The following is a 27127-nucleotide window of genomic DNA, read 5'->3' on the forward strand; positions in this document are numbered from 1 at the left end:
GGGTTACGGTATTGCATCCAAAGGGCAAACCTGATAAACCTTGAGTTCGCCAAATCCCACCAAGCACGGATACAGTGGTAGCAACCGTCTAGACGGCCATGTAGCATCTGCCCTCCATCCCATCGCTCGTATCTTTCCAAGCGTGAGTGCGTAATCGATGAAGGCGCCGAGAAAAACTTCCCAACCTCTTCCCTCTTTTGGATTCATCGACATTCATCCCCAAGACTGCGCAGCCACAATCTTTTTTTCCTCAAGCAGGACCAAGATGCATCTCGAGACCAATAATGCTTCACTTCCAAGCAAGCGCTTGTCGACTTTCCGGTTTCTCGGTCTTGGTGAAAGCTCGAATTCTTCCTAATCCTGGATCTGGGCCCCACCAAGCGTCGTAATGGGCTCCTCTTCCCCATACACATGCCCCCTCCCCTGCGATCGCCTCACACCCCCTAGGTTCTGAAGCAAGCTGCAAGTGGAGGTCGCTCGCTATTGGGTGTTTCGTCACAACCGGCTTCCCCTGAGGCTCCCTCCCTGATCGTGGGAGTCGTTGGACAACGGACGGCGGGGGCTGGCAGGTAACACAGTCCAACCTCCTGACAGCGCATCCATGATGAGCGACCGAATGTTGTTCAATGGCATCAATCAAGCTCCTCCATATGGATCATTTAAACGAGGCGCCCACAACGCGACCGAGTCTAACAGACAATCCAAGCACCCGTCGTCTCCGGCAGCTTCGATCTTCAGGGGCCGTCTCTGCCACTCCCGCCTCTCTCCAGCGCCCTTTGTCCGTCAAAGTTCATCCTTCAACTTGAGTGGGATGATGATTGACGGCGCTTGGCATGGATCCAGCGTGAATCCATGGGTCGCAAAACAACCCCCAATCCAGCACTGTTCCCCATCGTCCCCCGTTTCGTCTGAGACGGTGGAGCTGGCTCTGGCCTGCGAAATTTCAATCGTCGGGGCGATCGTCAAGAAGCACTCGCCCTTGCAAATCCCAAGCTCCCCTTCACTTCCAGTACCACGCCGCACGCTACGGATACCGCACCAGCTCGCATCGGTTGGCCAAGCCAAGCCACACAAGATCTGCCAGCCAAGCAAAGCCAAGAACTAGTCCTGGGTGAAACAAGACCATCCGCAGAGTCCACTCGCCTCGTGGTTGCATCCCGTAACCAACGCTCCAGCCAGGCCAGGCCACTTGCGACCAGCAATGTCGATACACAGATCCTTTCCAAGGCCTTGTACTATAAATCACCCTCAGTCCCTGCTCTGGAACTTCAAGGCCCTCTTTTCATCTCGAAAAATGTGGGGGGTTCCACCTCCCCTGAAAGCATCCCCATGAGCCGGGTTGCACTCTATCTTGAAGCCAAGCCTGCCTTGGGCCCTGCAAGGCATCCCGAGGGCAATGGGAGACTGGAAGTGACAGTCCCATTGCGCGCCAGTCCCGTTTTGAGGATCCCGAGCTCCCTGATCAGGGTATCTACACGGGACACTAGGAGGTGATCGTCAAGTCGGTTTCGTCATGGTTCATTTCTTGATTTCGAAAAGAACCCTTCAACTTCAAACCTCGACTCTCATGGCAACCTATGACGACGCCGCGTAGAATGTCTCCTTCACACAAACCATAGCGTCTCTCAAATGCCCAGATGTGTTCAGAAGTAATATGTTACTACATGTCTATGGGTATCGACAACGAAGATGAGGGATTCCAATTACAAAGTGTCCGCTATTCTTTTCAAGAAAGTTTGAAGAGATTCTCTTCAACCCCTTGCCATGTTCCCTTGGCCCGCTCCTCCCAGTAGCTGTCCTTGCCCGTCTTGAGCTTCCAGACTTCCTCGCCCTCTGGTGCGTTTTCCACCTTGACAAACCACCGGGGCTTGTAAGTCTCGCCACGCTCTTCCAGATCTCGTCGCCGGCCGCGCTGTGCCTCTTCCAGCGTTTGTTTCATTTCCTCCGCATCGTCCACCTTGCCTTGCTCGTACGCGCGCTGGTCGGGGCGCAAACGACAGTCTGTGGGCGGGAGTTTGCCCTTCTCGATTTCTGTTATCTCGTTGAGGCTGGCGGCAAAGGTTGTCAGACCATATGTCTGGTTTGCGTTCTCGACCAACGATCCCACCCGCCAGATCTCCTGACCACCTCCCTTTCCAGACGTCTTCAGACCAGTTGTCCATGCGCCTGTCAAGCCGCTGCCGGTGTTGACACCGTCTGGACTAAAGATCTCTACACTGACGTCTTCGGTTCGTCCACCCCACATGCCCTTGCTCTTGAACTCTACGGCAGCCTTGTGGCCCGTAGTGTCGTTGACAACGTGCATTGTGCCCACGGGTTCAACGTACTTTTCACCCATCACCACGTTGCGCAGGAACATGGTGGCAATGTTCCACGAATACCGCTCCTCAGATCCATTCGAGAGGCGCAGGACAATTCGTACGCGACCATCAGTCGTGATCTCTGCGCTCTTACCCCAGAACTTTTGACCAGGCGCGGGTGATTGGGAGAAAGACCAGTTGGATGAGTCTGCCTGCATTGCCAGGAGAAGGGGTCGGTGTTGAACCTTCTCAACCAGAAGCCTGAAGCCTCCAGGAACCTCCTTGTCGGTGCGGACAAGCTCAAATGTTTCGCCAAGCAAGGGGGTGAAGGGCTTCCTGATTGCGCGCTCCTTAGCTCGACCGCTACTAAACTGCGAAACTGCAAAAGCTGCGACAAACAACAGTCTATCAGTAGGAGACGATTGCCGAGCCGCCTGGTTTAACAGTTGTGCGTACTCGAGTTGCTCAGCAACCTTTTGGCACATAGAAGTGGGCTCGTTCGACGTGACGGGCATGCTGATGGTGCTAAAGTCCTTGCCGACGTTCTTTCTGAAGAATGCTATCAGACTGGGTGCTGGAGCCGTCGTGGGCGGTATCGTCGATCTTCTTGCAACCACCTGGTCAAGGGGTAGCGGTGTGAGGCTCTTCGGCTTCGCCGGGAACAGGTGAGCAGCATCGTCGACGTTGACCGTGTCGTTCTCCCCTATCGAGGATATCGACGAGTTATCCCGGAAGGAACCTTCATCTCCATTATCATCCCCCTCTTCTGAGTCTGGGGTTTCATCCTCACTACCATCGATCTTGAGGACACCAGAGTTGGCGTCCTCGGCGTCGAAGAACTCGTCTGCTGTCGAGACGGTGTCTATACTCTTTCTTGAGGCTGCGCCTGCAGACAGAGGTACCGACATGCGGCGACGTTTGCTGTTGTTGATCAGAGTCGTAAACTCGGATACAACTGAATCGAGGTCGGTCAGAAGCGATTGGCAATGGTCCTGGAGCGAATTTTCTTCTCGGATCAGTCCCTTTGACTGTCGTCTGTTGTGATTCGCACCACTCGCCGAGATGGTCGTGGTCACACCTCCGGGTACAGGCACTGCTAGAGCAGAAGCTGTGGTTGCGCCGAGAGTGGCTGGAGATACCGCAGGGGTGTTTGATTTCCGTCTCCAGAATGATCGTCTGGCCTCTTGTGTAGGGGTAAAGTATGTGTCGCTATCGTCGATGGCGCTGGTGCTGGCGCTGGCGGCTCCAGGGGAGAGATATTGAGGGCTGGTGACAGGCTTTGACTGTGCCGCGACCTCCTTCGTCAGACGGCGAAGCGCATCACGAGTCCCGACAACACGGCTAACCAGGGCCTCGACCTGTTGCCATTCCCTATCTTCATGCGGAGAGGGTTGGTGGTGGTGGACAGACACATGTCGAGTGTTTATCTTGGTCTCATCCACCGTGGGAAGATCCAGTGTTTCCAGTCCTCTGGCTACACGGCTGGCCTTTTCCAGTGCATGAGCCCATTCCTGGAACTCTCTATCGTTGGGTGCCTTGAGGTGCCAGACCTCGGCGCCCGAATCGATGCTGATTTCCCTCCGTCGTTCGTCTGCAGCGATTGCTGCCAGACTCAGTGGGATAGCGCCACGAAGAGCGGACGATTTGGGGTTGTAGTAATACGACAGCGTACATGTCGAGTAATCGAGCGAGAAGAAGCGCCGCGCGTAGCCTTGTCCCTTCTTGCGACGTCTTTTGTGGAGGGTTCCAACATGGTAGTTGCTCGAAGAGCCGCCATCGCTGCGACCAGAGACAGAAGTTGCCTTCCCACCAGCTTTATGGCTGTGCAGGCTGTCGAACGATGCAGATGCAACTCCGTCAAGCTTGGGACTGCTGTGACGCCCAAGACTCACCTGACTAGCTCCAGCCTTTGCTGCGAGATTTGGTAGGTGTGAGGAAGTTTGAGGGGGCGCTCCTGTTGGGTAGGTCATGACAACGAATGTCGCTGTCTTTGATGTCTGCTTCGAAAATGTGTTGTCGAATACCAGACCATACATGCCGCTCTGGCCAGCATTTACCTCAAAGGTGCCAATAGACACCCTGTCTGCCTCACATTTGCCTATCCATTTGATGGGGATGAATCCCTTGTTCTTGAGCAGGTCCTGCGCGTTGATGTCCTTTTTAGAAAACCGGCTGGCCTTGCCGTCTGAGGTACCACGCGTTTCTTCAGCTCCAGCATCAAAATCGCTGGTCGTCGAAGACACTAGAGTCGTGGCACCGCTACCAGGGTGTTTGACCAGGCCGAAGTTGCTGCTTTCGCGTCAGCATTTTGGCCGTGTTTAAACGTGAGGGGTAGGATCGCGCGGGGTGTCGCAAAGTGCGGGTTCCTACATGGACTTTTTGTGAGGTTGGACGCTCCATGACAGAGTGTTCCCTTCATCGACCTTGACCCAGCGGACGATATACGACTAGCAGGTGTTAGCTGAGTATTCAAGCCCAGCGCCTAGCGCATCGTCCATTGCGCAGGAGGGCAGGTGACATGCCTTGCTGTGAACCTCGAGTTGTTCAATGCCCGCCATATTGGGAGTTGTGTGGGTGGTGGTCGTATCCCTCGCGCGGGAATCGAGGGGTTCGGCGTTCGGAAAGAAACGAGTGCTTTAAAGAGCTGTCGGAAAGGCCGGTCTTGGAATTCGGTGGGCTCGGGAGTGGTGTTGCGGTCTTTAGCAAGCGTCCATGCCGGCTCGCTCGGTATCGCAAAGAATTTGGAGTTTCTGGGGCGGCGTTTGGGAGGGCTCAATGTGATGACAGTGATGGGTTCCGCGGGCCAGGTGGAATTATGTGGAGGGGTGGCTGGCAACGAGTCGGTCCTACGCCTGACCGTACTTAAGGGTGCAGAAGCCAAGAGTCTTGCCTGGAAGCCTGGAGGAGCTATACGTGGGCTATACGTGTACAGTAGTAGACCGGGAAGCACGAGGCAGCTACCAACCCAACCGACTAATATTCGTAGTTGTGGTGCTTGGAATTGGGCTGAACAGGGGATGACCGCCCTGGAGGGGTAAATGGAGGCTTGCTGACGTTGGAAAGGTGCCCGCGTATTGGGTCCCGTCCGAGTACAGCCACCTCAACGAGCCACTAGAGCCACAGATGCCGTCTCTTTCTGGCCGGGCGAGACGGGACTTGCAAGGCACGGCGAAACCGTTACAGGGCTCCAGCTGATTGCCGCGATCCCGACGGCTGGGCTGTGTGGCTGGGACAAGGCGATATAATGCTGGAGGTTGGAGTGAAGGTAACCCTAGCAAGGGACGCGACGATGGTGGCTGGAGGTCGGAACGCAATGGATACTGCGCAATCTGTAATAAACGCCGACGGCCAAACGTTGAGTTGCAAGGGTTAGAGTGGAAGACGTCGTCGAACTTGGTGGAATTGTGGACGAGGAAGTTGTGTGGTTGAATACGAAAAAAAGGAAGGAGGCCGCTCTTTACGAGCAAGTCCACTCACTCCCGTCGCCTTTTTGTGAGGTATGCTCGCTTCCGCACGATGACGTTGTGCCAACCTCATGGCAGCGTCGCTTGATGGATCCCGAACCTTTCTGCGACCATTTCTGTTAGAGGAAGGCAATTTGAGTTCACCGTGCCTGCGTTGATGACACCTTAATGGGACGGGTAATCAGCCTTGGCATACCGAGCATCTTGTCTAATCCTCTTAAAGGTGTGAAGCTCAATCGAGGCCAAGTGGCGATATCTTATTGTTTCACTGCATCGATATCTTGCATTGAATTCCCGTCTCGAGATCACGTATATATTGACTGGTATTTGTGGGAGTGGCTTGCGTCCTTTCTCCAGTCAATAAGTTTCATAACTGGCTCAGTGGTGCTGGCGTCCGTGTGGTTCGGGTTCAGCGCAAGATGCTCCATTGCTCAGGTTGTCAAGAAAGTCGTCGATGAATACGAGAGATAGAGAGAGCAACACCCGGCCATCCCCTCAAACGCCAAGTCATCTACTATGAATTGGTTCTACCACGACTAACAAACCATGAACTCCAGGCTCACCTTCACTCCACCATTTCGAGGCCGGCTCCATGGATCATCATTGCTACCCTGAAGCTGATCATCAACAAGACCTGGAGATTTTCGAGGAACGGACCAACGCCTAGCTGTGTATGGATTGGGGTCACTTTGGTCACGTTCGTCAATGTGTTTCCATTAATAATTTCCAGGTTCACTCGTTTTTTTGGGTTGCGAGCTTGTTTGCCCAACCGAGGTCCGCTATAAACCGACATCCATGGATCCATCATTATCGATCCAGCTCTTAGCCAAGAACAACCCAGCCATCCATGTGGATGGGTTGTTCGTCGGGTACCTACCTTTAGAGTACGGATGCCCCAATTTGAGATGCACGCTCGTGCTGACATTGACTGCAAGTGGGAATTATTGACACGTAGAGTGGAATTGCAAATCTCACGAACGATCTAACCGGCCATATCCATCCATTCGTGAGATTGCCCTGGCGTTTTGGAGGCTCATTGGCTAAACCACCACTTACACAATGGATCATCACACCCAGCAACCCAGCCGTGAAAGGGTTCTCCCAGCCATTAACACGCACCGAGTCTTGAACAATGGTTCCTCGTCTCAACCCTGTCTCATCCACGCGACCTGCCCCTGACGCCGTCGCCGAGCCAAGCAACCAAGGTCTTCGAGACGCTTCAACTGGTGGATGGACTAATCCGTGGCTAGGCCCAGTTCGGATGGCCTAGAAGGGAACCTTAGGGGACCAGTGGAGTACTCTTTGAGTGAAGAACTCCACTGTGGCTTAGAAGAATCCCTTCTGAAAGCCAGGGGCCTCTCTGGGCGATAGGGGGGTCGCAGGGGGTTTTTGTGATGTTCCATTCCTCTGTTCCCTGCCAGCCTGCCCAGCCAATTCTGCTGGAGCACTCATTCCCCTTTTCTGGCCTGCCCGGAAGGAAGGCCAAACCCTGACAGGTGCGTGCACCGGACGCCCTGGCGAGGCAAGTGCACCCGCACCCGCACTTGCACCCGCTGTACCACTTGGACCTGAATCGCACACAGCAGCGCGACTGGACGCTATCCTCATGCAATAGCCTCCCCGTCGTCTCCTTGAGTTTTCCATCCCTCCTCCTTCTTTTCCTTCTCGTGATTCGCCTTCTGGGTCTCGTCTAGGTCGTCGTCTCGTGAGCGGCTGAATCCGCATCTTCTTTCCGTCTCTCCTTCGCCTGGCTTTCCGTTAATCATTGCTTTATTCGTTGCTTCATCACTTTGATCCTTGATCCCCTGTGTCTTTCCGTTCTCGACGACCCCGTTCCGGCCTCCGGTCTCCGTCTCCATCTTCCGCCCGCCGAATCTTGTCCTTCGCGAGCATCGGGGAACTCGTCCCCGCGATCGATTCGACACGGTTACACTCCGACTATAATCTTCCTGGCATCGTGCTTTCCTGAGAGACTGCCCGAGACCACATCTGCTTAGACCCCGCCATCATGTCAGGCATGCTAAGCAAGCGCCAGCAGGCGCGGAACGAGAAGGCCCTCCAGGAGCTCGTCCACAATGTTCCGGGCAACAATATGTGCGCCGACTGTCACGCGCGCAATCCAGGTATGCCTCAAATATGCCTCGATGTCTGCCCGGGACACCGTGCTCGAAATGTGGTTGGTCTCGCTAACATGATCTGTTGTATTCAGCTTGGGCATCATGGAGTGTAAGATTCTCGAACGGCATGGCGCTGCATGCCGTACCCTCCGCGACGAACACCGAGCTAATGCGAATACCAGTTGGGCGTTTTCCTGTGTATGAGATGTGCCGCGATCCATCGAAAGTTGGGCACGCACATCTCCAAGGTTAAGTCTCTAAGTATGGATAGCTGGAGCAACGAACAAGTCGACGTGAGCAGCCGGACCACCCAAGTATCTAATCAAGAGCCATCGATTTACTCACACACACCTACAGAATATGCGAAAGGTTGGAAATACTACGTCGAACAATATTTACAACCCAGAACACCGCAAACCACCCGTCCCTGTCGACATCGATGAAGCCGACTCGGCCATGGAGCGATTCATCCGCCAGAAGTATATGAACAATACGGTAACTGGGGCCGGAAAACCCAAATCGCCAAGCCTAGGCGAGGGTGTGCCTCCTCCTCTACCTCCTAAGAATTCGACCAAGTTTGGCTTCCGATCAGCCTCATCCATTTTCCCTTTGTCATCCAAGTCGAAGAAGGAGGCCAGGTCGATCGCGGCCATTCAGGATGTGCGAAGCCCGTCCCCAAGGCTAACCAACAAGCCGTCCAAGGTCTTCGGCGCGACGCTGGACCTCGACCAGCCTGATGATATGGAGCAGAAGCTGACAAGGCTTCGCGACATGGGCTTTCACGACACCAAAAGGAACGCGCTGGTGTTGAAGGGCGTCAATGGTAACATCGAGCGAGCGATCGAGACCCTTGTGCGCCTGGGCGAGGGTGGTGGCCGACCCTCTCCTCTTCCTACACCCTCGCCGCGAGAACAAACTCTGCGCACGTCGAGGTCTCTGACACCTCTGACGCCAACCTCTGGAGGACTGGGACTTGGTGCTGGATTGAGTGTTCCAACTCGTTCAGCTACAGACCGACCAACCACGCCTTCGAGTGCTTCGACGAACCCGTTCGACAACCTGGGCCCGGCTCAACCCCAGACAGCACAGTCCACAGGCAGTCTCCAGAACAGGAATGTGTTTGGCCAGACGAACCCCTTCGGTGCGCCGGCCGCTCAGCAACAGACCGACCCATTCAGCCAGGCCTTCCAGAATATGTCGCTTTCTCCTCAGCAACCTCTATTCCCCCACCACACAGGAGGGCCTGCACCGCAGCCAACTCAGCAACCCGCGGTTTACCAGCAGGCAATAGCTCCTTCAGCTCCCACGACACCGAATGGCTTCGTATCGGCTGGATTTAATAACAACATGGCATATCCTCAGACAATACAAGCCCAACCTACTGGGTATAATCCATTCTTTGCGAATGCCACAAACCCCATCCAGCAGCAACCGCAACAGGTTCCCAATTCGATCATTTCGGTCAATACAAACCAGGGCCAAGCAGGATACAATCCCTTTGCGCGCTCCCCGACTCGCATCGCATCACCAAGCCTTGGCCAGATTCCTGAACAGACGCAGACCTCGTTCCAGAGCCCATCTGTCTTCCAGGGCTCTGCTGTATATCAGAGCCCAGCGCCCATGAACCCTCCCGAAACGGCGACAAACCCTTTCTTTACGAATGCTACCCAGCCGGCCGCGCAGATGGGCCAACAGGCGTATGTTCAGCAGAATGTGATTCAGCAAACTCAGCCACAGCCCCAGACGCAAGCAGGCAATAATCCGTTTGGTCAACCACAGCTTGGCCAACAGCCCTATAGCCAGCAACCACAGGTCCCACAGCAACAACAGCAACAGTTTTATCAACCCCAAAGACCCGATAAAGCCTCGATCATGGCGCTCTTCAACAACTATCCACAGATGACTCCCCAACAGTCAGCCCCCGAACCTGCACAGCCGCTGAACCCTATGACACAATCGATGCAGCAATCTCAACCACCAACTATTCCCGAGCACCAGCCAATGCAAACGCCTGTGGCAGCACCTGTGCAACAGAATCGCAGCGTTTCTCAGCCGCTCTCACCGAGCACGAACCCCTTTATGAGCGCCGCTCCCGCAGCCGCAGTTCATACCAACACGACGACTGCGTCAGATCCTTTTGCTGCAAGGAGCCGTGAGAGCATGAACCTTGGGCTGGATCTTGCATGGACGAACGGTCGACACAGTCCTGACGCTTTTGCTAGCCTCAGTGCACGACATGCATGAATGCACGATAAGAAAACATGGATGGATGGATGCGTTGGAATATAAGATGTCTAGGATAGTACATATGTGATGTGGAAGATGTGGGATACATTGTATGATAGTAATACTAATGTCGGTCTACGGCTGAGCAATATGGTTATAGACGTGAACACAGGATAGAGAGGTTGACTGATGAACCATGATATGATGGGCATGGCATCATGCAAATATTGAGGGGTTCTCGTTGAAGAGAGGGATAAAGATGACGCTTTTGTCTTGGCTTGGTCAACGAGTGTAGTTGGGAAGCTCCATGCATGGTGTTCTCACGTGAGGTCGGGATAAGCCAGGTTTGGATATTCGGGTTGCTGATCTGCAACTCTGGCTGCATCTTCCGAGCAGGATAAACGCTGCCAAAAACATGGATATGGATGCTTTGGTGATAGTCTGAGCCGGAAACCTTCCCTAGCTTCCCCCGGGAGGAAAAGGACGCATCAAAACGCGGGGTTGGACGGTGAAGAGTGTGGCAGCCCACCAATCAACTTACACGACCGGGGCTAGTCTTGGCGGGCGGGCAAGAGGGCCGAGACTGTCATTTTTAGCACCAAGAAAGAAGGAGATTAGGATGAATCATAGTGATCACGAAGTTGTTGTCAATTGCCATGGAAGTGGAGGGTCAATTTGAAAAAGGGGAGAATGCGGAGGGGATTGAGTCATATCAGAATTTTATTCCTCCTTGTGATCATGCAAATTGGAGACCCTTTTCTGGGCGATGATGCCATAATGGTGGAGGTTGTGGAGGGTCGTGATGATTTGTGTGGCACTTGATTGCGACATGGTCTTGGGTAAGCGCCCACTTGCAGGATGCGCAATGCAGACACCAATTCTAGACCCTTCGCGAGACAACGGTGGCACAGAACTGTGCGGCTGAGACAAGCGTTGCTTCCCACCCTCTGGTGTTTGTCTCCTAGTGGTTGGCTAATGTTGCGGCTGCATCTGGCAGACGACAGGAATCAACCATGGCGTGTCTTCCCTTTCGGAGTATCTGTTATCGTGGACGTTGTGCTGACTGCGCTGTGCTGTGTCGGACTTTCACAACCGTTAGTCAGGCCATGGATATCCGGAAGGATTGGATTGGTCATTGGTTGCATTGAACCGTCTGCAGAAAGCGGTGATCGACAGCCGGAGGCCAGTCGACTTGGACATGTGCTGTGTGGAGGCGTTCGCGTTAGTGTTGCGTAGGGGTTGGACAGAAAAGACAAGATTGAGAAGGGCTGATGAGCTCAACGTGTGTCCATCTTATTTTTGTCAGCAGCATCCTTAGCCTTGCTGCTACAGTGGCAAAGGCCCCGCCACAAAGGTCAAAAATCCAGCCCAGAGCCTCAGGCGAGGACCCACCCAGAGCCAGTTGCCCGCAGCACACATCCGGGTCCTCTCTCTCTCCTGCCCCGAGCACCCCGAGGTTCAAATTCCCCCCGTCCCTTCCTTTGTTCCACCGTCACATCCATCCTCCGTCCTAGAACTCACCGCTACCCAAAACCCAACTCTTCCACCGTCTAGCAACGACCGAGACATTCCTGTCCAGTTGCCATTCATCGCAAACGTCTCTACGAGAACCAACCGCCGAAGTCAAATATTTCAACACCTCCTGTCCCCGACCACTTCTGAGTTTTTGACAACAAATCTGCACGAGTCACACAACACCACCAAGCTCTCTTCTGCCGATTCATACCCTCGATCCACGTCAACCATCACCACTCAGTCCGACACCCGTACAACATCATCAACAATGGCGCCAATGAAAACCCAAAATTTGAATTACAGTAGTAATTACGGCGAGGCCGTTGCCCAGAAGGTCAATGTCCTTGCCTCTTGCTACATCGTCGACTCTGCCGCCAACCTTAAGGGCCTCCACTACTGCACTACCGGGGTTGCAGGTACGTTCTCCCCTCCTTTTGTCCAAACCATCACACGTCGCTGACTCTTCACAGGGGCCGAGTGGTATTCCTGAGGTCCCTTCCTCAGGCCTACCCTCCCCTCCGACAAGTCCCCCCCTCGCCGCACTAACCTCGTCTAACGAGCTCGCCCTTCTGCCCAAGAGCAAGAAGCGCGAGATCCCAGGCCGGCGCCTGGCCCGGCGAGGGGGGGCAGCACTCTCGATCAGGGAAGAATGTGAGAGATTCTTCTGCGAGTCCATGAAGACGACTTTCCACGGTGAGAGGAATTCGTCGATGAATGGCTCCGGCCTGTCTGGTGCTTATTTGCAAACGCCGCCGCCCGATGACCGGCTTCCCGAACACTTCAAGCAGCTCTCCGACGACAAGCTGCCCGGCTACGATATTACTGCCTGGCTGGAGATGTGGGACTATGCCGGCGGTGCGAGCTTCCGTGCCTTTGTCGCTGACGATGGAGAGGAGAAGACCCTCTTTGTCTTCTTCGACATCCAAGGCGTTCTTGGCCGAGATCTGAAAAAGGCGTATGTCTTGCTGCTTCCCCCATATCCATGATCTATGCTGACTTGAAACTTAGTCTCATGGCCCTTATCGAACTGGCTGACGGTCCTCTGGACTGCTCCCACATTGTCACTTGCATTGATAGGCGCATCCCTGTGGATGAGGCGCGGTCTCTGTCCAAGAGTCTTCAGTGGGTTGGCTTTGACATGATTACCCTTGATCACTGGGCTCATGACCTCGACGTCACGAGCAAGAGGTGGATGTTGATGGGTATGGAGCTGTAGGTGTCATTTTTACTTCAACGGAGTTGGTGGAGTGGAAGGATGCCTTTTCCTAAGTCTCTCTTATGTCGTTCTAGTTCGTTGGTGTTTACCAAAATTTGATCTGGAGGCTCGCTCGGCGGTTTGCTCTGCTATTCTCGGAGACGTCTGGTAGCATTCGGGCGTTGAGTTGCAGAAAATCACAATATCCCCAGGGCTTTTGGCGCATCTCTCTTTGTTGATGCCATGGATTCCAAGGTGTTGGAGCGTATGGATGTACCTGTACCCAGCCTTTGTCTCTTGCTTTATTGGCTTTTAGTATGACAATTTTATTTAGCAAGTTCCTGTGACTAGGAACAATACGAAAATCAACCTATCACACTCTGTAGCATGGTCTATAACTTTTATTGCATTTGATCTATCCAATAGTCATCTAGAAACCCTCCTCAAACTGTCTCACCTTGAGTCCCTGCTCTTGTAGATAATCCTTGACCTGCTTGACTGTGTACTCGCCACGGTGAAACATACCGGCGCCGAGCGCGGCGTCGGTCGTGGTCTTCGCAAACACCTCCTTGAAGTGGCCTGGGTTTCCCGCGCCGCTCGAGGCGATGACGGGAATCTTGATGGAGGCCTTGACCTGGTTGATGAGCTCGAGGTCGAAGCCACTGTTAGTGCCGTCCTTGTCGATGCAGTTGAGGAGGATCTCGCCGGCACCCATGGCCTCAACGGCTTGGACAAGCTCGACAACGTCCATGTCACGGGTCTCACGACCGCCCTTGATAGTGCAGGCGTACCAACAGTACTCCTCGCCCTTGGGGCCAGGGAAGTTCGTCTTGATGATGTTGTGACGAGTGGCATCGGGCTTGGGGACATAGACGCGCTTGGGATCGATGGAGACGACGACAGCCTGGATGCCGTAGGCACGCGAGATCTGCTCAATGGCAGTGTTGCCAAAGAGCTTGCGTCCGAGGGAGTAGTACTCCTCAGCAGCGAGGACAGCATCGGAGCCGATCGAGACCTTGTCGGCACCAGACTTGAAGTACATGGTGGCGATCTCGAGGGCCGACACTTTTGTCCCATCCGTATCCACGGTGTCGCGAATGCCACCGCCGATGGTCAGTGGCACAAAAACGGTGCGAGACGTCTGGCGGAGGATCTCGAGCATGGGAAGGTCGGCAATGGGGCAGTCTCGGAAGGAAGTGATGTTGAGGAAGGTCACCTCGTCGGCACCAGCTTCATAGTAGCGCTTGGCCATCTCAACGGGCTTGCCAAGGTTGCGTACGCTGCGGTCGTCACTCTTCTCGCGAACGTCGTACTGGTCGCCCTTGGTGACAACAAGATCGCCCTGGTCATTTGTGCGAACATCAAGACAGGCAATGACTCGTCGTGTGAGACTGTCCTTGAACTCGACCGGTGCACTAGCAACAGCTTCGTCAACAACGGTGCCAAGGTTCTTCAGACCTTCGCCAGTGAGAAAGGCGCGAATAGTCTTTAGACCGGCAACTCCAGACTTCTCTGGGTGAAATTGTGTTGCGTAGACGTTGCCTTTGGCAATGGCGCCTACGAAAGTCTCGGTGCCATAGGTACCAGTTGCTACCGTCCAGCCTTGGGACTCGAGCTCGCCCGGCTTGTAGGGACACTTGTACGAGTGGACATAGTAGTACTTGGAGTCGGGCTGGAGGTCGTACATGGCCTTTCCTCCAGTAAAAGCATTGTTCCACCCAATATGCGGGACTGACTTGGTCGAGTCATCGAAACGGTCCAGAGCCGCGGGGATGACTCCCAGGCCGGGCACATCCGGGTCCTCGATTGAGCCCTCGAAGAGAGCCTGAAGACCAACACAGACACCGAAGAAGGGCTTGCCCTCCGCAATGTGTTTCCGGATGGGCTCGAGATATCCGGCCTGGGAGAGCTGTGAGAGACAGTGGCCGAAGTGGCCGACACCGGGGAGGATGAGTTTCTAGAAGACGACGATGCGTCAGTCATGATGAACAAAGAGACGGAAGGAAACTCGCCGAACCTCTGCCTTGGGGACCTCCTCTGGTGATCTAATCCATTCGACTTCGTAGCCCGACTTTTCAATGGCGTTCACCAGGCTTCTGACGTTGCCGGCGACATAGTCCAACAGGTGAACAGTGGGCATCTTGCCCGAGATATTATGAGCAGAAGGGGAGAGATGCGTGAGGAGGGGTGGGGATGAAAGATCAAGCCGTAGCAAGAGAGAGGAAAGTCAAACAAGAAAGAGCTGAGAGAAGGACAATTAAGTTTTGAGGCTCTAGACGCCCAGTCTGAGTCAAAAAGGAGGTATCTTGAAAATGTCAAGATGTGACTAAGTCTGAGTCCAATGAGGCTTGTCGAGATGCGACAGGACTCGAAATTCAAACTGCGATAGCGGGGCAGTCGCGCCCTGGACTGAGTTGCCCCGCCTAATCCCTGCAGCCGCAGCCGCAGCCGCAGCCATTGACTTTTCTTTCCAGTTGCAAGTGCCACCCGTGACCGACTTCCAGCTTGCGCGACCTTGAATTGTCTGTTCTCCAATTGGCAAGTACCTGGCTATCCGAAAGTTCCGCGATTCGACAACCTCCAACCTTTTTTCAACTCTCTATATCCCTCCACTGTCACAAAGGCTTCGTTTGCCGAGGCTACCCAACGGGGGAGTTCCCTCCTTGGTGTCATCCTTCGATGCCCTGAACTCATCTTGAGCTCCTCCAAGCTTTAGCTTCACTCTCTTTCTTCTGCCGGCAGTATGGCTTCATCGCTGGACGAGACTATATTGGCCGACACGCCGGCTGTTCTCACTATTCAAGATCAGCTAGAACGAGATGAGCAAGAAGAATGGGAGTATGAGTATTCCACCACCGAGACCGAGGTGCGCATACACTCCAACCTACCAATATCTTCCTGGCGTTGACGTTCTCTAGACCTACTACTTGACGCTCGAGCTTTCATATCCCGAATTCAAAGACAGACAATCCAGGGCACCTCACCACAGCCGGGGAGGGTACTACAAGAACTGGCTAGACCATAACCCTAGCCAGATGAAGGGCATCAGTGGCCGGGATAATCAAGCAGATAACGACGATGATAACGACAACGAGCCACTACCAGAGCCTGAGGCCGACGACGACGAACCCGAGATCGATCCCGAGCTCAACAATGACAACAACGATGACAACGACAAGGGCAAGGGCGTGGATGCGCGAGACGCGAGGGGGGAGGACGGCGACAAGAACCAGGACGATACAGAAGATATCCAAATACTGGAGCTTCACTCCCAAAACCCCGTCATAGCTTACAAAGGCCGCGTTTTCGAGGGACAATGGGCCGAAATCATCGGCACAGAGGCCATCTTTGCAGCACGCGACAACGAGAACCCATTGCCTGCTCTACGCCGCCTGGATGGAAATATCGACTTTCTTGGCGCCTGCGCGTCTAGAATTACTACGACCGAAAACTTGGTGAAGCCAAAGATCTCTAGGGAAGACCCTTTGGCGGCTATCCGAGAGGAGTGGAACATTCGAATCCCGGTCGGCAAGGATAGATCAGGAGAACGAGCTCAGCAGACGCGGTTCTTGGAGAATTTGATTGCGCTGAAGAAACAAAAGGGCGAAACAGACCAGGTCACAGTATGGGCAAAGGATGGCGAGGGCAAGGATTTCAAGGACAACCGAGACCCTGATTACAAGCCTCGGCGAAGGAGGAGGATGTTCAACGAAGACGGAGAGGAGGTTATCCCAAAGCGCGAGCGCCGACGCGGAACCGGACGAAAAATTGGGCGACCAAGGGGTCGTGGTCGCGGACGTAGAGCAACATCTACCGCAGCACCAACATCAACGAGGGGGGATCTCGACAGCTCCGCACAAGAAGGGGCTCTATCGACGCCAACGCCCAGCCGATGGAACGATCTTTTTGAGAGGGAGGATGACGGTATGGACAATGACGAGGACAATGACAACCCAAGTGAGACGGACGACGACGACGACGGTGACATGTCAATGGCAGATTAGGCGGACAGGATGCGACCAATGCCGAGATCTCAAAGTGATACCCGATCACGATTTAGACCAACTCGTGATTGAGTTGAGGGCTTTTTGAAAGGCCATGGTTGAGCAGCGGAAGCGGAGATACGGACATGATTTTCTCTACCGGCGCATGATTATGATACCCGTGGCGCAACATGCGCCTACAATGGATATGGATGAAATCGCCATTGTGACTTGTGCGTGCTGACTTGGTTGTGATTTGAGTGTTAGATTTCGTATTGGATGTGTACTGGACTTCCGCGGGCTGGACTATTGCGGCGTACAACAGGGCGATGCAATACGGCGGCGCGAATGGCAATGGATCACGAGAAAGCCGCGCGGCACTTGCGGTGAAGCGGTAAGGCTTCTCTTGAAACCCACGCGTTGCGCGACGATGCCACTATTGGCCACGGTCGACATGAAGGAGGGGTCTAAACGGTTGGCTAAAGACTCGGGTCATGTTGGTGTGGGAGTGACAGGTTCGTCGGAATAGAGAGTCGCTGGGCCGAAACCGGGGTTGATTCTGGAGCCATGGTGGAGGGCGACACTCAACTCATGACAGTCCGGGAGAAATCATTCGGGAGGCTGTGGTTGGTGCGGTGCAAGACCATGGCTGCCATGCTGTTATGGGGCGATATGTCCTTGCCTCTCTCTGTTATCGCTAAGAGGGAACGACTCGCCCGTTTTTGCTCAGGGGATTGCTGATTACAGCTGCCCAACTCTCTTTGACTTTACACGGCAAATGTGTCGAGTCCTGTATACAGTTAGAGAGCGGCGAACTAGAGCCCGGCCCGGCCAGCGCGACGCTATTCCGAGGGATGGGGTCGACTCCAGAACGTGGGAGGACAGTAGGTCGACGCCAGGCTGAAGTGTTGTCAGACAAAGGCTGCGCATTACTCGAAGATCTAGGCCGTGTACACATACCTCAGGGTACCTGACCCGACCTGGTACCCTGAGCGTGTGTGTTTCGGACGATTGTCAGGGATCGCTTGAACCAAGATACTGTCTCGGATCTATGCGACAAATCTGCATGTTCACACTCTGGAACAGCCATTGCCTCTGCCCGTGAGCTAATCTCATGGGGTTGAGTGACTTTCTGCTACTGAATGACTTGCTCATCTGTCTTCTGATGCTTCGTGACTCGCGGGTAGAGAGTGACCAGGTCACCCAACCCAACCCACCCACAGTTGGCTGGCTTCCCTTGGTACGGAACTCCGTACAGGCCAGGACCCTGACCCCAGGCTCGCTCGATCGGGGAGGTAGATGGCGTCGCTGCCATGGACGAATCCGGCCAGCCTCCTCCACCGTGCAGTTGTTGTTGTTGTCCTTGCAGGCGGTTTGGACAGTATTTGTTGGGGAGGATGGCATCTGATGACCGGGCGTCTCTCCCTCCAAGGCATGTCACTGAAGCCGTCTGTCTGCTGTGCCGTCTTCGTGATGCTTCAAAGGGAGCTTTGTCTTGATTGTATCCGATGTCGTAAGCAAGGATACGTTCCTTGGAGGGATCGCCAGGCTCCCGCTTTTTTTCGGTGAAGCCTCGGAGGGCAGATGTGCTTTCCGGGCATGTAGGTAGGTAGGCGGCGGCAAAACAGCCTGGAGGAGGTGGCTGTGGTTTGCTGAGTGGCGGTCGAGTACCCAATACATGCACGGTAGCGGTCTCGGCTTTCGAAGAGGCTGGTACTCTTGACGACTGTTCGCGGTCTAGCCCGCTGGGCCATTGTGGGTGATTGACAAAGCCTCGCTGGGTTCAGGAGGGGAAGCCTGTCGCGGAGAGGGGTCCAGCGGCCTTTTTCCATCCCTGGCGAGGCGCTAAAACACTGGACAAGAGTCCCTGCCTTGCCCTGTCCCTTCGGCGGAGGATCCGGTTTGACAGACCGTAGCCAGCCAGCCATTTTTTTTTTTTTTTTTTATTTCTTGTTCTTCGCCTCGGTGGAATACAAGAAGATCAGCAGTGGATGCCAGGTACCCGAGGCATGAGACAAGGCGAGTAGATACGGGGGCAGGGCGCTCAATGGCTGACGAGGCGTCAATAAACTTCAACACAGAGTTGCGAGATACGGTACAGCCAGAAGTGCCGCTTGGTACCTGACCGGACCTGGTCTCTTGCCCATGATAGTCAGGCACTATCTAACAAGAGGGCGATTTCGCCATAAAGCGTGCTACGGTACCTGAAGAGAGTGCTAACAAGCACATTGACGGATAGGCTATACTCTTCTACCTGCTACTCCATGTAAAGGCTTCCGAGGGTCATAATCCATCGCGTAGTTATACGGTGTAGCCTCCTCTCGCTCGCAAGGCAACACTTTTGGATTGTACCTGCCTCTGTAAATAACGTATACGTATTCGTACCTGCGCAACTTGCCCAGAAACAACGGCAAGGCAGGCCCCTCGATTCGTGCCTTCCCCCCCTGCACGACAGAAGAGTCCTGGAAAGGTACCCGTACCTCTCTTCTAGTGGAGCATTACCCAAGTGGGCTGCAGTTCTAGCGCCTCCACCTCTTCCGTCTCACCTTCACCCACTAATCCATGCCTTTAGCATCCATCCCCCATCCCACGGCCACGGCGTTGAGCGCTGTCTTTTCCTTCTTGAAGGGGATGCATCCTTCGTCATTCTCTGGACCCTTCCTATTTTCTCATCCCGTGTAGCAGCTTCTTTCCTCCTCATCCCTCCAACCCAACCCTCGGTTCAGCCTTCCCCCCGGACGACTTGCCGCCAGCGGCGTCGTGAATACCCTCGTTCCTTCGTGATGCTCATATAGCTGGCCTATCTTTTCCCCTCCTCGCCTCCCCTTCTTTGGCCTCGCTCGACGCCGAGACCATCCTGGTGATATACCTATCCAGGAGACACTATTCCTTCCGACCCCTACATACATACAACTTCCGGGCCGAAATCGGTTCGTCGCTCCCCGAAACCATGTACTGGTTACGCCGCTTCACCATCTTGCTGGCGTTCCTGCTCCTGATATCGTTCGGCGCATGGCTGGCCCCTCGTGTACTTGATCCAACCGACAAGGGCCCCGAGAAGCGTTTAAGAGACCGTCGCTGGGTCGACAGCAGTCCCTACTTTTGGGATCGACAGGCCTGCCGCTGGATTGGTGTCTGTGGCCTGCACCACCTCCGAAGCGATCCTGCCGCGCGCAAAAACCACGACGAGGACGAGCCCGAATGGGGTGAGCTGAAGCGTCGGTCTCTGTCTTGGGAGCCCGAGAACATTCCTCGTCAAGACCCCAAGAGGAACCTCCACCACCGCCGAAGGATCCTTCGCGACATTCCTGACTATGTTATGAAGCATGCACCTTTGGTTCACCTTTACTCCGGAGAAGAGTTCTGGCCCTCGGACATCCGCGAGCATGTCGAGCACATGACTGTCCAGGTCGACGACAAACCTCTCAACTCGACCGAGAAGTGGACTCTCCATAACCTGCACAAGTTGAACAAGGTTACTGGCAGGGTTATTCTTCAGAGCAACGACGACGTCGAAGACCGCCCGAACTGGCTACACAGCCATCACAACATCCCCAAGCCATTCCCTGATGAGGAAGAGGACAACCACGATGACAACAACACGCCTCCGGGCAACCCCGAGCAAAACCCTGAGCTCCGAGAACCCACAACTTGGTACGATATCGACAAGTCTCACCCTCTTCACCGCATTAATGACCCCCGGAACCGCAAATTTCAGAAGGACCGTCGTTCTGAGCAAGAGCCTATCCGAACCAATGGACACAAGCCCGACAAGAATGGTTACTCGAATGCGCCAGCCGTGCTCATCGTTGTTGACAAGGGTTCTGGTATCGTCGATGCCTTTTGGTTCTTCTTCTACTCTTACAACCTGGGACAAACGGTTCTAAACATTCGCTTTGGCAACCATGTGGGCGACTGGGAGCACTGCATGGTCCGGTTCGAGCATGGCAGACCCCGGGGAGTCTTCTTCTCGGAACACGAGGGTGGACAGGCGTACGCCTTTGAGGCTGTCGAGAAGCGTGGCGACCGACCCGTCATTTACTCGGCAGTTGGTTCGCATGCCATGTACGCACTCCCCGGGATTCATGCCTACATCTTGCCTTTCAAGCTCCTGAAGGATGTGACGGACAAGGGACCTCTCTGGGATCCCGCTCTCAACAACTACGCCTACCATTACGACTATACGAGGGAGGTTGACGAGGATGACGACGACCCGCGAGAGCCTCAGAGCCTCATTCCCGCCGCGTCGAACCCGCACGCACCCACCTCTTGGTTCCATTTCGGCGGCCGCTGGGGTGATGAGGTTTACTCGCTGGCAGACCCCCGTCAGTGGCGCTTCTTTGGCCAATATCACTACGTCACAGGACCCGATGGTCCTAGGTTCAAGGGATTGGATCGCGCAAAGATGTGCCAGACGCGCAAGTGCAAGATTCTCTACAAACTGGACCCCAAGGGGACTTGGTATTAGACACGGGGTGTATGACACCAATTTGCTTTCTACTGGCGTTTACACAGAGTGCTGTTTCACGGATCTCACACACGCGGATCGAACTTGGAAAGACAAAAGCGATCCACCCCGGGATGGCCGGAGTAACGGCGCAACCGGGGGTAGAGGGACGAACGATGGATCGCATCTGGATGAGTGTGGGAACTATAGGCATGGGCCGGAAAATCGGCTGGTTGGCATCTAGAAAAGGCATGGCCTTGCGGTGTTTCTTTTTCCGTTTCTTGTTTTCCTTGGTTTTGGTGTCTTGGCTTCTTGTTTACGATGCCTGGGGTTACTGGAGAGATACAATAGGGCGCTGTGCGTGGGATAGAGGCCATGGATGGCTTTGCTTTGCTGGTTGGATGATGGATTGCGTTCATGATGGGGCTTCTGATACCCGGATACCAACTCTTTTGTTAGCCCACGAATAGATCAAGACTTGGCTTGTATGAATTCATGTTTCCGGAACGAGAAGAATTGCGAGACTTGTAAACTGAACAAGGCCTTGCTTCCACCGTTGTCACCTGTTACGCCTGCGCCTGTGGACCCTTGAAGCCATGATGGAACAACTCACCGCTCCAGGCAACTCAGCACGTGTCGTGTCTTCGTATTCGGGGTTTGGAGGCGGGACAGCAGATGCCAAGGGAAGAGCGGGCTTGCTTTTTTGAAGCTATGTATCTTTGTTTGAACATCTATAGTAAGGTTGGACAAGAGAGAAGAGTCCAAAGCAGAGAGCAGCGGGCTTGGGCGTGCTGTACACCCTTTTCGTTGAGGATACAATCTCAGCAGCTGAGGAACAAAGGGGAGGAGGAGCAATATTGTGATACAAGAAAAGCGAGACTCCAGGTCTTTAGAGAGTGCCTCTGCGCCATCGACAACATCTAATCCAACAGGTGAGGCGAGTACCGGCCTTGTTTTCCAGTCTCTTGTCCTGGTGTAGCCCAACGCATCGTACACCTCTAAACCTTGGATTTCCTTCCCGTCCGCTCGCCCTGGAGAAATCACAGCAGCAACGCCTTGCAGAAAAACAAAAAAAGATGTCCCGTTGTAACGCCGGGCTATACAAGTATAAATGAGATGGAGGAGGAAGGTGATGATAGGTGGTGGTGGGGGTGGTGGCATATGTGAGAATAGGTAGGTAGATGTATAAGAGTAAAAGGAACCATATCGTGCAGCATCAAGCGTCTCGGACATGAGTAGATAGGTAGATATTTCATGGCGCGTTTTCTTCATCTTCGTGAATATGAAAGCCAGACGTGTCGCCGTTGGGCCATGCACTCTGTGTGCTGGGGTATTCCGATGGTTGACTGCTGGCATTGCTGTGACGGTCCGCCTGGAGAGGATCGATGTTCTCTCCATCCGAGACATTGTTTGGATCTTCAATGCCAGGCCATGGCTCATCCTCTGGCAGCTGCCAGCCCTGAGATCCTTGATTGGTATTTGCGTGATCTTGGACAACCATCTCGACGATACCAGCGCTTTCGTCGTCATCGTCATACATGTCATCCGAACCACTCTCACAGATTTGAAAGTCAAAGTCTGAGTCGTCGTCCAACCCATCTTGGACTGCAGCTGGTGCAGAGCTGCCCGCCCGGACAGGGCGTTCCTGGAGAGGAGCGTTGCTGAATGGCGTGGCATATGCAAATGGTGTAGTGCCACGCGCTGGCTGACGGTCCGAGAGGCCGAGGGGCATGGGACTTGGCGAGTGCGTCCGTCTCGGTGTGAACCGAAAATGACTTGGCGATCTCGTGCTGCGACGACGCTTCATGATGGCTGACTGGGGGTTGGCGGCTTGGATAGCAGGGGATGAACGACGGCTCTGTCCATACGAGGCGACACGACGCTTGCTAAGTGCAGGCGAGACTTGAATAGGAGCAGACATTGGCATGGATGAGGTTCGGATATGAGGAGGACGAGACCCTCTCCGGCTGGAGAGCATCGGGGACTGGCCTCGTGTAACTGAAGGACTTGAGGATCGCATTGTTTGTAGAGCAGGGAAGAATTGCTGTGACGGCGATGATGACGTTGGCTGCCTCTCATTGCGCGCACTCATAGATGTGTGCGCGCTCGGTGGCTCATCAAGTTGCTCAACCCAAGACCAGCACTCCTCGCCGACGTTGGCATCCGCCTGTGACGCCGACGCATCGATGACGACTGGGCTCATCTCCTTGAGGTTCTGCCACGTCCAGCCCATGTCGTAGGCCTGGAAGTCCTGGAGGTAAGCATCAGGATGAGTGATGAACAATCTAGGTTCAGACGCCCTCATCATGACCGAACTCAGGAACGACACGTCCCAGATGGCGGGAGTCATCATCTCTGCAGGGCTCAGGAAGCGCAGACGCGAGTCCTTGTGGATCTTGCGTAGGGGAACCCAGGTCGACTGAAGTCCCAAGAATGTTGATGACCGGGGATCTGTAGTCTGCGGACGGGCAAAGATGTTCATCTCTCGAAAGACATGTCCAAATGCTGTGTTCATAGCCATTGTCACGCTGCGCGCGTCCGAGCCCATAACCGTGATGGTCTTGATAAGCCCACGGCTTCGCAACCGTTGGTCAATGACACTCTTGTCCCGGAAAGCCTTGGGAAGCAGCCACCTCAAGTCCTGGTCTGAGGCTGTCCAGTCGGGATACAGGGACGTCTCAGATCGCATAGTGGCTGTGCTGTGTGTCATGGGGAGTTGAGTCCAATCCTCATTAGAAATCTGCGGCTCAGTCTTGAACTGCTGTGCCTCCTGCCACACCTTCTTGAGAGGAAATGGCAAAAACACCACCTCGACCTCGAATGGATGACTAGGCGAGGGCATTAATGACTGAAGATGAGTGACCTGCGCCTGCAGCTCCTGGACTTGGCTCATGAGCTCTTGTGAATGAGTTGGCCGGCTCGTGGCATTGGTGGAAACCGACACAACGCTGGCATCGTCGGCGCGGCGAGAGGCAACACTGTTGTTGTCATTGACGAGCCTCTCAACCTCATCGACTCTGCTTTCCAGATCTGTCATGCGGATATCAGCATGATCATGCTTTTCATGACAATCCTCGTGCCCAGGAGCAGTAAAGGAAACTGTCTCTAGGCGATCCAATCGCTGGTCATGGCTGCTGACAGTGTCTGAGAGGTTCTTGAAAGCGCGACGCGAGACGGCCGCATTGAACACGGCCGCCCGTGGCTCGGACTGTGTTGGCGTGCCCGCGCGAGGAGTGTCGGGCACTCTGTAATCCTGAGAAACGTATGTGAACGAGTCAGCATGCGGCGCCTGTCCCTGGGGCGCCGCAACTGGCTTGGAGCCGGGAGTCCTGTCCAGTAGTGGAGATAAGGGTTTGCTGCTGCTCGCCACACCACTGAGCGTCTGGAGGCCCTTTCCTGCGAAGGGCCGCAAATACTTGGCCTGGACAGATGAGGTTGTGGAAGCTGTTTGAGACGCAATCAAGCACTGGGCCGGTATGGGAGGTATGGCAGAAGGGTGTGGTTGTGACTGGAGAAGGCCGGTCCAGCTGAGGGTATCTGGGAGTGAAGCAGAGGCACCGGGGTTTGAACAGACGGGAGGCCTTGGGTAAGATCCGGTATCCTCTGGTGCCCTTGGGATAAGAGATAAGGCGTTTCCTCCATTGAAGCTTGGGAAGTCCATTCCAGTAAGGGCAGACGGTGTCTTGACGGTTAGGTCCATGACGGGGCTCAAGGGATCTCGACCAGTCCTGGGCTTCTCATTCTCCTGACCCGGCTGGGTAGCTTCAGGCTGCTGGACATTATGGTCTCCCTCCTCGTGGAAGCAGGCGTGGTGATTGCACATGCACCATTGGGACTGATCCGGGACAAGGCTGTTGCCGGCGGGACTTCGACTCCAGAACCTCCTGCATCCGCATCGAGCTCCATTGGCGCCAGGGCTCAGGTCCGCAAAATTGCACGATCCCCCGGGCAGGTTAGGAACTGGCGCCTTGACCGTGGCAGCATCAGTGTAGATATCAAACGCATTGGCGGCGAAGTGGGACGGGTCGAACGGAGTCGCTGCCATTGGGAAGTCGTTGCGCGCGCGCGCTCATGTCGCGGGGCCTTTATCGGGAGCGGGCGGGCGGGCAAGCTCGAGTGCCGTCGATGTAGATGAATAGTCCGGGCGGGCGATGGAGGATCTTGGAGAGGTTGCGTAGATATCGCAGCTTGGTTCGAGAGATGGGTGCCGTGATGAGGTGTCACGGGCCCTCAACCAGGCCCAGACGGGTCGCAGGCAGAGCGGCCGCCTAAGTTCAGTTCATCGCACTACAGGATCGTCAGTGGGAGTCGTTGAGGGAAAATCCAGACGGGCGCAGAGTCCATGAGAAGCCAGGCGAGGAAACAAGGAAATGGAAGAGCCGTGGGATCCTGAGGCAGACGGATGGAAGTACTAACCACGGCGCGAACGAGAAGGGGAGGGAACGGCGAAGGCGGCAGAAGGAGGGATGGCGTTATATATATACTAGGATCGGATGGTTCGTCGCTACAGACGGCGACGAAATCGCAGGCGGACGAAATGGAGTGGACGACAAGAAAAGTCGCGAGGGAGCGAGATGCCCATTGCCTGTAGGCGTTGGAACAGGGCGGACAAGGCGACGACTTTCTCAAGGTGGGATGGTATGGATGGCTCGCGAGAGATGGGGGACGGCCCTCTTCTCCCCACAACACGCCTTGGAGGAGTTGACGCGCCCACCCTGTCGAGGCACTATTGCCTGATACGGTAGGACAACATGGCTGCCTTTAGAGGTGGTGGTAATAAGTGGGAATGTGAGTCGTGAGGTTGGACGTTTGGCGATCATCAATGTGAAAAGTGCAAGCGTGATTTTCGTCATAGATAATTGACCTGCATTGTTAACACTCTGCTACCCCCGGCTCGAAATCTGCAAAGAAAGAGAAAAACCGTTGAACAATGAAGCCTCGAATCTTGTCCAACACACAATTCACTCGCAGCACACACACCATGCAAGGAGTAGGGGGAAACCCAACCGTTAAAGCAGCGCTCCTCGTGTCTCAAGACGCGCTCCATCCAAAGTCCCTTTTAGAGCTGCCTCTCCTCCTCACCCCGCCAAATTCAGTGCTTAACGCGGTGCACGCCCACTAAAAGGTACAAGGCCACAGCACAGCGCAGTGGCCCCCTCATACTAGGGGGCCGCGGCCAATGGGATGCTTCCGCCGTGGGGCGGCCGCTGAAACTGGACGGCAGACCACGGCGCCTCCACGTTGAGAGGTTCTGAGCGTTCCCGCCTATCTCGCCGTCTAGCTTCGTCGGCGTTGGGCATCATTCACAGAGGAATCGTGCGTAGAGAGGAAAAGAACTTGTGATAGATAGCTCTAGATGCAAGGCGGGTTGACTCATTGGCCATCGGCTCTTGTCTTCGTCCGGGGATTGACGTGATTGTCCCCCCGTTGTTGCGTTCCAGACTCGACTCGTTGAGTGAGGCGACAACTGGGTCTATCGCCTCGACACAATGGCTGGCTCTGTGAACCCGACAACTCGCGTGAGCCATATGCAGTATCAGATTAACAGGAGCCTTCACTGCCTATCCACCTAGGTTCAGGACAGATTTCCTTTTCGTCCAGGACGCTTCCAGTGTTCAACTGTTCAATTGATGCTTGCCCTAGCCCAGGACAAGATGTGGATATCTTGGCCGGAAAAAAGCACACCTCTATAACTTGCTCCAAAACGACCCAAAAATCCTGTATTTGCAAAAATTTCAAAGTGGTGATGTCCAGTGTTTACATGAAAAGAAGGAAAGAAATCATGGACCCATTATCCATTAGGCATGCAGCACCCAGTGCTCCTCGTGGCGCCGTCAAGATGCAACCGTCATGGCACAGCCTCTGAGCAAGCATCCGTTC

At 54.6% G+C, this 27127-nt stretch overlaps 7 protein-coding genes across 7 annotated transcripts; 4 read left to right on the forward strand and 3 right to left on the reverse strand.

The window, feature by feature from the left end:
- Positions 1-1726: 1726 nt before the first annotated feature.
- NCS54_00712400 (Hypothetical protein) lies at positions 1727-4858 on the reverse strand (the record flags this gene model as incomplete). Its single annotated transcript, XM_053152558.1, has 3 exons — positions 1727-4589; positions 4671-4747; positions 4823-4858. 3 exons carry the CDS (start codon positions 4856-4858, stop codon positions 1727-1729), a joined length of 2976 nt encoding a protein of 991 aa, XP_053008533.1.
- Positions 4859-7772: 2914 nt separating this feature from the next.
- On the forward strand, positions 7773-10125 carry NCS54_00712500 (Hypothetical protein; the record flags this gene model as incomplete). The annotated part of the gene is made up of 4 exons (XM_053152559.1): positions 7773-7887; positions 7974-7990; positions 8064-8174; positions 8239-10125. The coding sequence occupies 4 exons, from the start codon at positions 7773-7775 to the stop codon at positions 10123-10125; spliced, it is 2130 nt and encodes a 709-aa protein (XP_053008534.1).
- Positions 10126-11890: 1765 nt separating this feature from the next.
- On the forward strand, positions 11891-12838 carry NCS54_00712600 (Ornithine decarboxylase antizyme; the record flags this gene model as incomplete). The annotated part of the gene is made up of 3 exons (XM_053152560.1): positions 11891-12031; positions 12093-12577; positions 12631-12838. 3 exons carry the CDS (start codon positions 11891-11893, stop codon positions 12836-12838), a joined length of 834 nt encoding a protein of 277 aa, XP_053008535.1.
- Positions 12839-13247: 409 nt separating this feature from the next.
- Positions 13248-14957, reverse strand: NCS54_00712700 (Imidazole glycerol phosphate synthase hisHF; the record flags this gene model as incomplete). The annotated part of the gene is made up of 2 exons (XM_053152561.1): positions 13248-14774; positions 14835-14957. The coding sequence occupies 2 exons, from the start codon at positions 14955-14957 to the stop codon at positions 13248-13250; spliced, it is 1650 nt and encodes a 549-aa protein (XP_053008536.1).
- Positions 14958-15560: 603 nt separating this feature from the next.
- On the forward strand, positions 15561-16821 carry NCS54_00712800 (TFIIIC-sub6 domain-containing protein; the record flags this gene model as incomplete). The annotated part of the gene is made up of 2 exons (XM_053152562.1): positions 15561-15683; positions 15736-16821. 2 exons carry the CDS (start codon positions 15561-15563, stop codon positions 16819-16821), a joined length of 1209 nt encoding a protein of 402 aa, XP_053008537.1.
- A 2929-nt stretch (positions 16822-19750) lies between these two features.
- Positions 19751-21268, forward strand: NCS54_00712900 (Hypothetical protein; the record flags this gene model as incomplete). Its single annotated transcript, XM_053152563.1, has 1 exon — positions 19751-21268. One exon carries the CDS (start codon positions 19751-19753, stop codon positions 21266-21268), a length of 1518 nt encoding a protein of 505 aa, XP_053008538.1.
- Positions 21269-22499: 1231 nt separating this feature from the next.
- On the reverse strand, positions 22500-25292 carry NCS54_00713000 (Hypothetical protein; the record flags this gene model as incomplete). The annotated part of the gene is made up of 1 exon (XM_053152564.1): positions 22500-25292. One exon carries the CDS (start codon positions 25290-25292, stop codon positions 22500-22502), a length of 2793 nt encoding a protein of 930 aa, XP_053008539.1.
- Positions 25293-27127: the final 1835 nt, after the last annotated feature.

Source organism: Fusarium falciforme, chromosome 5, assembly GCF_026873545.1.
Source record: "Fusarium falciforme chromosome 5, complete sequence".
NCBI classification, from domain to species: Eukaryota; Fungi; Ascomycota; class Sordariomycetes; order Hypocreales; family Nectriaceae; genus Fusarium; species Fusarium falciforme.